This window comes from Corythoichthys intestinalis, chromosome 12 (assembly GCF_030265065.1).
Source record: "Corythoichthys intestinalis isolate RoL2023-P3 chromosome 12, ASM3026506v1, whole genome shotgun sequence".
Classification (NCBI taxonomy): domain Eukaryota; kingdom Metazoa; phylum Chordata; class Actinopteri; order Syngnathiformes; family Syngnathidae; genus Corythoichthys; species Corythoichthys intestinalis.
The window spans coordinates 12,947,718-12,959,888 of record NC_080406.1 but is presented as its reverse complement, the minus strand read 5'-3'; the positions used below and the strand labels follow the sequence as shown (position 1 = coordinate 12,959,888).

General features: G+C 40.2%; 1 protein-coding gene across 1 annotated transcript in view; it reads right to left on the bottom strand.

Annotated features, from left to right (window-relative positions):
- The window catches only part of calcrla (calcitonin receptor-like a), an 84,750-nt gene extending 74,029 nt beyond the window's left edge, over positions 1–10,721 (bottom strand). Inside the window, exon 1 of the mRNA XM_057851918.1 lies at positions 10,574–10,721. Coding sequence (XP_057707901.1) covers positions 10,574–10,707 — 134 coding nt within the window. The 5' untranslated portion in view covers positions 10,708–10,721. The remainder of the gene's footprint in view (positions 1–10,573) is intronic.
- Between the last annotated feature and the right edge of the window lie 1,450 nt (positions 10,722–12,171).

The window sequence follows — 12,171 nt, the reverse complement described above, 5'->3', positions numbered from 1 at the left end:
AAATTAATCGCATTCATGAGCAATTATCGAAAATAGAAAATTACGAACATTTCCGAAAGTATTTCGGAAACAGCCGAATGGGGCGGAGACGTCATAACAAGGAAACAAAAGGTCGAGGCAGGTGCAGTGTTTCCCCTAGGATTTTTTGAAGCTGTGGTGGTGGGCTGCATCGGAGTCGGACAGCCTCACCATGTCGTGCCACAGCGAATTTTTTTTCCTTCATTTTTTCCCCCAAGAAGAACCATAACAAAGATATATTTGAAATATTTCATTAGCCAGGCTAATGTTGTACCTCTCAGCTACAGTACATGTATGTAAAATGCGTAGCTGATTACAGCTACGTTACCCGATGTACTAATGCGACTTTTTTTCTCGTGGCAATAGTACGACTTACATCTCGTAGTGACTCAGGGTTGGCAACCCAAACTGTTGAAAGAGCCATATTTGACCCCCAAAAAAACACAAAAAAAACTGATACAGTATGTCTGGAGCCACAAAAAATTAAAAGCCTTTTACAAGCCTTATAATTATCGATACTAGCTATATTAGCCTACTATAGAAATACGTAATTAGCCTTCATGATTAAATGTTTGTTTTCCCTGCAGTGGATCCTATAGAGAATGACGCACCACGTGACTACTCTGTTGTACTATGCCACCACAAGTTTAACTTCATTACAATATTAATGAATTGAAAGAATGTTTGTGTCATGTTTGTCCTCCTAGAAATCCTATTAAAACAAAAAAATATATTTCCCTCCCCCATCTTTTTCCATTTAAAAAAAAAAAAAAAGCTCCGAAGCATCGCTAAAGAGCCGCATGCGGCCCGAGAGCCGCGGGTTGCAGACCACCGTCGTAGTCCTCCTTTTTCCTTTTATTTGACCCTCATAAGTACTACATTACCACAACAATAACAGTCCTTCTGTCAACTGACCCATTTAGAGCACTGGGGGAATTCTAATAGCCGTGTAAAGAGTTTTACTTGATTCGGTGAGAAGGTGAATAGTTTTTTCCCCGTTGTTCGTAAACTAAATTTCCACACAAAGGCACGTCGAGGTACCATTAACTTAGCAAGGAGAGGTATGAGAGTCATTTTTCGAGTGTCCCAGAGCTCGCGAAATTTGGGTGGGGGGGCGCATTTATCAAAGTTTCCTCAGCCGTAATTGTCTGAAGTTGGCGCGCCGGTGTTGTGCCGAAAAATAGCCACTCCACGTGAAATGTCCCCCCTGACGGGAGCGCCCACACGTCACTCGTACAAACAGCCTTTTCTTACCAATCGATGGACACAGAAACGACGTTCTTGTACCGTGAATATGTATCATTTTACTCTGCTTGAACTGATAAATCGTTTACTGTGACCAACGCTCTGAAAATAGAGCAAGGCTTTATTTTGGGCCCCGCCTCTCCGCAGTCTCTCAGCGCAAGTTAGTCAAAGTTTGCTTTAGACGGCCGTCCACCGCTCACTTTCGCCGAAAAGTCCGATCCAAATTATTGTAATGCCCCGGATATGGGCAAGAAGGAGAGAAGTCTGTATTTGCTTACCCACTTTATTGTGGTAACAATAATAAAGAAAAACAATAACAAAATAACAGCGGGCTGCTACAACATGCGACCGCTATCTCTCGCTATCTCGCTCGTTCTCCCATTCTTCCTACTCGTTCCCCTTGCGTCTCTTAAGGGGGGGCCTGCATAGTTACGAACATTAGGCTACAATACACAATGAATAGGTGTCCGCTGAACTCCTCCCACTCGGCTGCCGCTAGTTTGAAGCGGCCTTAAAAATTTTTTTTTATTTAAATAAATAAATAAAATACATCTCATTTGCCAGGCGTGGCGGCTTTCATTTTAGTGTGGCGGTGCGCCACAATCTGTTGAATATAGGGGAATCCCTGAGGTGATTAAATACTATTTTTGAAGGAAATCAACATCCATTTTGTCTTGTTACTTAAAACATGCCGAAAACAACTTCAAGGTAAATTGTGAAAGTAACTGAAAAAAGTGACATTTATCCGATTGATTAAGCGTTTAATGGTCCGATTTATCGATGATGAAAATAATCGTTAGTTGCAGCCCTACTAAGTAGGGTTGTTCCGATCATGTTTTTTTGCTCCCGATCCGATCCCGATCGTTTTAGTTTGAGTATCTGCCGATCCCCATATTTCCCAATCCGATTGCTTTTTTTTGCTCCCGATTCAATTCCAATCATTCCCGATAATTTTTCCCGATCATATACATTTTGGCAATGCATTAAGTAAAAAAATGAATAAAACTCAGACTGATATATACATTCAACATACAGTACATAAGTACTGTATTTGTTTATTATGACAATAAATCCTCAAGATGGCATTTACATTATTAACATTCTTTCTGTGAGAGGGCTCCACGGATAGAAAGACTTGTGACTTTGTATATTGTGACTAAATATTGCCATCTAGTGTATTTGTTGAGCTTTCAGTAAATGATGCTGCAGCCATGCCCAAATGCATGATGGGAAGTGGAACCATGACTGTGCGTAGTGCTACCAATTGATATATCTTCTCTGCGTTGGGAAATAACATAAGGTTTTAAGAAAAAGATCAATTGCTACCTTTCTTCCCCACATTGCTCCCCATGATATTTCTAATCATAGGGAGAGGGATTGTAAGGCTTTAGCCTATTAAAAAAAAGCTCCAAAGGCTGCCAAAATTCACTCTACTCATCTTACGCTGCCCTTTATCTCTCTATATAGGTAAAACAGCGCCATTACAGATTGAGCACGACAACGCGTGAGTGGGTCGTGCAGCGCATGCATTAATTGCGTTAAATATTTTAATGTGATACATTCTCAAAAAAATTAATTACCGCTGTTATCGGGATAAATTTGATAACCCTACCTTAAGCCTAAACTAAAGACTCTGGATGAGTGTAACATATTATGTCTGTAACGTTAAATGGAAAAGGTTGTTCCAGTATGAATGACTGCATTCGGAAATGCTCTGCAACATTCTTGACCACTGGGAAGTTGCATTGTTTGAATAGAACTCAATGTCAGAAAAGCAAATCATATTGCATTTCCAGTATTCCCATAATATCTATTGTTGCAAATTCATACATAATACCACAAGATGCCACTCAGCAAACATATACTATTCATGTGAGACAAGTCTTGAGCATTGACAGTTGTACTGTTCGCAAGGTAAAAGATGTTTATTTACACACAAGAATCATGCAGTTTATGATTCTGAACATTTCCAAACAAGTGATTCTTAGTTACTTAATCATTATTATGAAAATAGTCATTTTTTGTAACCTGCATTGGCAATTACGAGTAATTATTGATTACTCGATTCTAAAAATCCTAATATGGATAGCCCTAAAACTATAATCAACTTCAAATATTGCTGACTGACATCCTCAGCATCACTTGGCATGCTTTTCATCCACACTTAGCAGCCCACAAACTTTAGGCGCTTCCCAATGTGCAGCTTATGTAACGGCGCAGCTGATTTAGCAAACCGTGACCATGGCTTACATCAAAGCCTCAGGAATATTGGCATTCTGCTTCAAACGGCCTCGCATTCCTGTGCCAGAAGCCATTAATAATGTGTGCAAGTAAGCCCGGCTACACTGTTGGGATGAAACTGTTAACCGATAAACCGCGATAATGTTATGGTTATGACGATACAGTGAGCCTTGCCTAATTGCGTATACCATTTAAATTGAGTTGTGTATAAAACGGTGGTGACTGGAACTCACAATTTTCAGGCAATCATAACAAAATGAATATTGTTGCGTGTAATAGGGATAGCTTCACCTGGGCAGTTATGTCAAAGTACAAAAATTGCTTTACTCTACTCAAATACAAATGTCACGCATTTGTGCTTTATTTTTCACACTAACTAAATTTCCTATATAGAATGTATAATTTTACTCGGATACATTTCCATGGAGCAACTTCGTCACTACTGAATAAAATCCGAGCTAAAAAAATAATGTATACGCCTGAACCAATGTCATAATATAACAGGTGTAGGTGCGCCAGCAATATAAAAGTCTGAATAATTAAACAAATAAAAATAAAATATAATTAACAAATGTGAAATGACAAATTCAAAAATGTAAACACTTACTTTTAGTACCTTTTCTTTCCAATTCTCAAGTACATATATTAACAGATTTACTGCTGCAATTTAGGTACAAACAAATGTCAGATACTTTTACTCGAGATATATTCTAAAATTCAACAAGCTGCTGTACAAAAATTGTGGAAAATAAGTACTTGGTCACCGACAAACAAGCAAGATTTCTGGCTGTCAAAGAGGTCTAACTTCTTCTAACGAGGTCTAACGAGGCTCCACTCGTTACCTGTATTAATGGTAGAGGTGGGAATCTTTGGGCACCTAACGATTCGATAACGATTAAGATTCAGAAGCTACGATTCAATTATAAATCGATGACTGATAACACCCCCACCTCCCCCGCTATTAGCTGCTTTTAAAAGTTTTGTACATTAGTTACAAAAACTAAAAAAGCCTCGCAGGCTTAAATAAACGACTATTTCAGTATCAAGTTAACAGTTAAAAACAGAAAATAATATACTCAAATCCCCATTCTGTATCAGCAGCTTTAAACTACATTCAATTAATTTACTGTTGTGAATCAACCGTTAAAGTTCTTAGAATTGCTCCCGTTATTCCATAATTTCCCTTTTGTCTACATTCGACATGTGAACGTTTTAAAACTATTTTAAAGATCGATTCAAGTCAATATTTTACTGATTTAGGAGTATTTTAGATAAAAAGTTAACTGGGTTCGCTTGGAAGGTTCGCTACACCAGCCTTGCAGGGAAGTCTACTGTTTTAAGATGGCGGCCGTTTACTAACGCCCGCATCTAGCTTTCTGTACATGTGCTGCTAACACAACCGACTCTATTTTGCATCTCGTCCTATATAAGTATGATATCTACCGTACCATTATGTGGACGTACTTTGTAGCAGCAGTCAGGGATGTTGTTGTTGTTTTTTTTTTTATCTCGCGGTAATGACAAGTATGATGTTTAGTTACTCTCGCTCCGTTCCTAATTGCGTCCCGAAGACCGCGCGGCGCGCTGAGTGTGTTTTACTTCCGCTTTACTTGACATATTTCAATAATCGGAATTTGGATGTTTGTGAATCGTTCTCGAATCTTCCACGGCCGAATCGCGAATAATCTAAGAATCGGAAATTTCGCACACCTCTAATTAATGGCACCTGTTTTAACTCATTATCGGTGGAAAAGACCTGTCCACAACCTCAATCAGTCACACACCAAACTCCACTATGACCAAGCCCAAAGAGCAGTCGAAGGACACCAGAGACAAAATTGTAGACCTGCATCAGGCTGGGAAGACTGAATCTGCAATAGGTAAAACACTTGGTGTAAAGAAATCAACTGTGGGAGCAATTATTAGAAAATGGAATCCATACAAGACCACTGATAATCTCCCTCGATTTGGAGCTCCATGCAAAATCTCACTATGTGGTGTCAATATGATAAGAATGGTGAGCAAAAATCCCAGAACCACACGGGGGGATCTAGTGAATGACCTACAGAGCTGGGACCACAGTAACAAAGGCTACTATCAGTAACACAATGCGCCGCCAAGGACTAAAATCCTGCACTGCCAGACGTGTCCCCCAGCTGAAGAAAGTACACGTCCAGGCCCTTCTGCGGTTCGCTAGAGAGCATTTGAATGATCCAGAAGAGGACTGGGAGAATGTGTTATGGTCAGATGAAACCAAAATACAACTTTTTGGTAGAAACACAGGTTCTCGTGTTTGGAGGAACCCACTGTGAAGCATGGGGGTGGAAACATCATGCTTTGGGGCAGTTTTTCTGCAAAGGGACCAGGACGACTGATCTGTGTAAAGGAAATGAATGGGGCCATGAGATATTTTGAGTGAAAATCTCCTTCCATCAGTAAGGGCGTTGAAGATGAGACGTGGCTGGGTCTTTCAACATGACAATGATCCCAAACACACAGCCAGGAGTTGCTTTGTAAGAAGCATTTCAAGGTCTTGAAGTGGCCTAGCCAGTCTCCAGATCTCAACCCCATAGAAAATCTGTGGAGGGAGTTGAAAGTCCGTTTTGCCGAATGACAGCCCCAAAACATTACTGCTCTAGAGGAGATCTGCATGGAGGAATGGGCCAAAATACCAGCAACAGTGTGTGAAAAGCTTGTGAGGACTTACAGAAAACGTTTGGCCTCCGTTATTGCCAACAAAGGGTACATAACAAAGTATTGAGATGAACTTTGGTATTGACCAAATACTTACTTTCCACCATGATTTGCAAATAAATTCTATTAAAAAAAAAAAAATCAAACAATGTGATTTTCTGTTTTTTTTTTTGTTTTTTGTCCGCATTCTGTCTCACGTGATTGAGGTTTATCCATGTTGACAATTACAGGCATCGCTAATATTTTCAAGTGGGAGAACTTGCACAATTGGTGGTTGACTAAATACTTATTTGCCCCACTGTATGTGGTTTTAAATATTGGTTTGAGTTTTTACACAAGCCTGACAACTAAACAGCAAAACCAAACATAAGAGTTTTGCACATTTAGGGATTTCAGACAATATATTTAAAGTATACTTGAATACGTGATTTGCAGTGGCGGTTTTAAGGGAGGGGACACAGGGGCATTGGCCCCCTCCCTAATTTAAATGGCCCCTGAAGTGCCCCGGTTCCTATTTTATTGCAAAGCATGTCAATCAGCGAACCCTCCTTTTCTGAAGTCAGAGAGAATGAGTTAATGTTGTTTTCTAGAATATATTAATTCTACTTTTTTTTTTTTCAAGAATCGTGTTAGCCTGTCGCGATATGCTATAAGTCAATTTATCAGACGTAAATAAAAAATGAGGGCTGAGGGCAGTAATTTTCCCGGCGTACGGGAGTGCATACATTTGCGCGTGCGTGTTTGCAAATGCTGCGTGCACTCGGCATACGTGCGTGTTGATTGTGTGAGACCCCTGTTCCTTTCACAAATGTTTAGTGGTCATCAACACTCTGTAGAATTAAAGCTCAGACATACAAAGTAAGGAAACACATCTATATATCTATCTTAAATATTGTAAAACCTTCACATTGCTACATTGAGGCTAATGGGGGGGGAAAAAACAATGTGCCAACCACTTTAGCCTGCTATAAAACACTGGAAGTCTTCTCAAAAATGCAAAATTGTGGTTAAAAGCTGACACTTCAAACATGAAAACTCAAATCAAATGATGCAAAAATAAAAAAATAAATAAAATGACTTTACTTGCATGACGAAAAGAGAAGTGCACCTTTTCTCTGAGTGTAATGCTTAATGTTAGCTGCTTAGCGAACATACTTCCGGTGAACATTTCAAAATAAAAGCACGTCATGTTCAACAAGTAAACTGTAAATTTCTAGAGTTAATCTCCCAGATTTCAGATTTTACACTAGGAATAGCTTCAAAATGACACCCATTATGAATAATCTTATTGGCAATCAACAATTTCGCTTTAAATTTGCTAACCTGCACTTTGTAAGACAAGATGACAGTCATTTTGGAACAGATAAACAGTTTTGATGCCCTGCGATTGGCTGGCAACCAATTCAGGGTGTATCCTGCCTACTGCTCATAGTCAGCTGGGATAGGCTCCAGCACCTCCGCGACCCTTGTGAGGATAAGCGGCATGGAAAATGAATGCATGAATAGACACTTTTGATGGGCTCTTATTGACAGAGAACATAAATGACATTGGGTTTCTCACCATCTTAAATGACCGGTAATCATTGTGGGTAGGGATGGGAATTGATACGATTTTTACGATTACGATTCCATAATCGGTATTGCTTAACGACTCGATTCTATATCGATTCTCTTATCGATTCTAATTTGGGGAAAAAGAACAAACGTTTTGATTGGTATCGAGTTTGTTTAATCAGAAGTCACAACCGTACAAACTCACAACAAGGTCAAAAGAGGCCCAAAACCTCAATGTTAGCTGTGGCAATAAGTGGCAAATGTACAAGAATGTGTAACATTTTACTGAAACATTTTTCTAATAGAAATAAAAATATTGGTATATATTGGCATATAGGTCGTTGTTCTGCCTTTGGCAATATGTGTTAAAGCAGGGGTCCCCAAACTTTTTCCTGTGAGGGCCACATAACTTTTCCCTTCTCTGTTGTCACAGAAAAAGTGTGATGATTGCAGGAGTGCCTAAATGTAAAAAATTGTTCTTCAGAAAGCCACAATCAAATAACCCTTTCTGGATTATTCACGGAACAAAAGTAAATAAAATAAAAATGATATGAGAATAAAAAATAACACTATTGATTAAATAGATAATAACCAAATAACCCACTCTGAGTTCTTCACAGAAAAAGGCCAGTAAATAAATAACACTATTGAGAAAAAAAAAAAAAAAAAAAATTCAAAATGCTCTCTGGTATTGTTCAGGGGGCCGGGCCAAATGTGGAGGGCCGTAGTTTGGGGACCCCTGTGTTAAAGTGTATTATTTACCATTATATTGAAATCCATGCCTTTTAGTTTTTATGGTGCTTTCACGCTCAAGTGGGAGCGCCCTTGCGCGTCCTCACGTGAAGAAGAATGCGCTCACGTGAAGAGCGCGCTTACACGCGAAGAAGTGCAGGATCCAAGCGAGTGAGCGAGTTAGTGAGAGAGGGAAACTGCTACGAGCCTAAGTTCTTTGTTAATGTTTGTAAAAGATCTACAGAGGCAACACTTGTATGTATCAACTTTTGTGTTGTTGTTGTTGTGCGTTTCCACTCGCGATCGGACACTTAAATCCAGTTCTGTAGTGGTTTAAAGAATATGCTAATGCTAGCGAACGCATGCTAACAGTTTGTGTTATTAATGTATTAGCAGCTAATCATCGCTGATTTACGTTGATGCAAACCTGTTTGTTATTGGGGACGAAATTGATTTCATTTCTATTCTTAGTGTCACTCTTCAAGTGATGGTTGAATAAAGTCAGCAAATTATACCAACGTCTTCTGTATCGTCATTTGGGAGTTTGGCTAGCTGTATAGCCAGCACTGAGCCTTAGCGTCTCTGTGAGGACATTGCAGTCGTATTCCCTCCCGATGCAGTTATCTCCACCTTGCAATGACTGTAAGTCGCTTTGTTGTAATTTTTTTCTCGTTAAGTGAAGACACACTTTCGAGCGTTTGAACTTACATGCTGTCATTGTTATGTTTACGGCTGCAATGCTCGTGCTAAACCATCGTAACCTTTTATTTTTACCCTCTTTCCTGGTGAAGTGCAGCCAAACTTTCGCGTGAGTGGTTCTTGGCGCCATGCTAGTTTGATGTGTCTGGACAACAAGACATGTCACGATGCAATATGAGTCTTTAGGAATTGTTAAAGGGATTGTTTAGGCTTTTTCAATGTGATGTCGAGGCCTCGAAAAACTAGGAACCGGTTCGGAATTGGATTTCGATTCCCATCCCTAATTGTGGGTGTATTTTATTTTATTTATTAATTTTTAAAAAAATATTACTGTTATTATAGTTGGTGTTTCATTTAAGAGCAACAATTAATTGCATTTCAATGGGTGATTTATTAGGATGTACTGTCACTACATCAGTGGTTGAATTGGTTAAAAAGTTGACAATAATATTGCATATCGGCAATAATTTATTAGACAATATGCCTATTTGAATTTGTTATCGCGACAGGCAGAAAATTGTGTTTAAAAAGGATTTTCAAAAAAGTGCTTAAATTTATTGTTCCATGTATTTCATCCTTAGTGGCACACAGAATGATTAAATGCAAATTATTACATTATAAACTTGACTGGTTGTTACCAGTAGTAGTTCTTACTGAATGTTTTTACCACCTCATGCAGGATAATCTGCGTATTGCCTTATTGACCAAAACAAACTCTGAACAAAAATGGCTACAACACTTGGCCCCTAAGAATTACATGGGGCCCCTATTTCAGAAAAATCCTAGAAACGCCACTGGTGATTTGCATTGTACTTTTTACACATAAAATGTCATGTCATGTGAGTCCATATTTCAAGCGTTTAGATGACATTCTCGAAAAATAAGTGGCATAATAACATTACTTGTGCATTTAATTTGAGAATCTGATCATATCAAAGCTTTTTAATTGGTTTAAAACAGAGTTAGTAATTTCTAGGCACACTGTCACCGTGTTGCACATTCGTATGCCTCCTCCAAATTGTGCAGTGTGGTGATGCTGCGTTCAGAACCAGCATGTAGTAACGCCTTCGCACACTAGTGATGACCATAAAAGCGAAACAAAGCAAAATATTGGGATTTCTCAGCCAACCAGTACGCGATGGAGACTCACCATTCCAAACGAAACGCATGGCCGAGCAGCCCAGCTGTGCGTTCCCATCACATCCATGTTGTTATTAGACGTTGGCGTGATTGCTCATGGATTGAGGGCACGGCAGGGCTGGTGGCATCTATGCATTACGCATCAACACGCACGGCTGAGCAAACTGCAACCGCGTATTCATTTCGCTTCGCATCACTGCTACGCTGCCGCCGCATGAATTTGAACACGTTCACAACTATGCCGTCTTACCGGGGATGTTCTGTCCCAGGTGGCAAAGGGATCCAGTTGAAAAAATAGAGGTCCAGTCTTGAATGTCGTCGCAGCGAATAGATATGATGCACGCTCACACATAAGGTCTCTCTCACACACACGTATGCACGCATTGAACGCTGCGAAGTAGTGCTGCTGCTGTCAGGTTGGCGTTGGGAAGCAGCCCACCGCTTCCTGTGACGTCATAGCCATACCGCAGCTGCCGCGTGCATGCGCGCATACTAATGTGTGAACGCGCACTAGAGTCGAGTTTGTGCTCATTCATAAAGAACTCAAATGCTTGCTGGTTTTTTGGGAGGTGAAAAATTGTAATAAATTACTTATACGTGTTTGCGCCTATGGAACATAAAGGAGGCTCGGTTATACTCTGGGGCTGCTTTGCTCTACCTGGCACTGGGTGACAATCAGTTATTTTAGACCAGTGGTGTTACCAGGATGCCAGGTATGGGTTTGCCTGGTATACTGGACTCACCGCTGTTACAGCGATTGAGTCTGGCGACTGGCCGGCGGATCAAATTCCGAGAGCGGAGCAAGCCACAGCAAACAAGCGGAGTGGACCAATCAGCGACGGGCAGACGTGGCATTGTTAAAGCGAAGTAATTAGCGTGAGCGGAAAATGGAGAAGTTTATTCAACATGGCTAGCGCGAGCCATGTTGATTGTTGTCAATGACTTCTTTCGATGTGTTTTTGGTCATTTAAAAATGGTTTTACCGCAGATTGGAACATATTCTCAGCTCTCCCGTTCGCCATATGCTGTTGTAGAGACTACTTTCGGCGCGCAAGAGTGACGTTACTCGTTAAGAACATGTCACGCAAATAAACGAATCTGATTGGACGATTGATTTTGTACCCTACTCGAGAGGCTGTCAATGGGCTGGGTCGCAGACTATTTCTCACAGTGTTTGGAAAAATACAGGGAGAATAGTCCGGCTGTGCCAGGCAAGATGTGGTGGGCATTAGTCTTACCTTGGGGGGGTAACAAAAGCTACAATGCTCAAGTAGGTCGAAATCCAGCGTAGGGCTACTGCACCTTAAAACATGTTTTGCTTTCTCCTTGAGATAACCGTTGTTGCGATTTGGTCTTTAAAAATAAATAAACATACCGTGTAAAGAAATTCCGAATACACTATGTAGCCCCCCTTGCAGTCATTCTTTGTCCCGCCGACGCTTTGAGCCCTACTTTGGTGAGTTTTGAAGCATTCTGAGGGGGTCAAACTCAACAGCCAGGTGAACATTGGTGTAAACTGATAAAATGTGTATAAAATCCAAATATACGTAAATGTATGTAGCGCCCCCTAGGAACAAAACCAACATTGGATTTCATTTTCTTTTTTTTTTTTAACGGTGAAAGAGGAGGTAACAACGCAAAGGTTAAAACTTAGAAAACATCAATACCATCAATGGCATACCATACGCTGTGCCCAGACTGCCGTTAGTACTACATCCATTTTTCTTTGGGTAGGCAGATTGTGTCCGTGGGTGGGCACTGCCCCTACTTTACGTAAATATGTCTAGGTACAATGCTACTCTGTTAGCGAATGAGGCTAGCGGCCGCCTGATGTAAACAGAGCTTTTC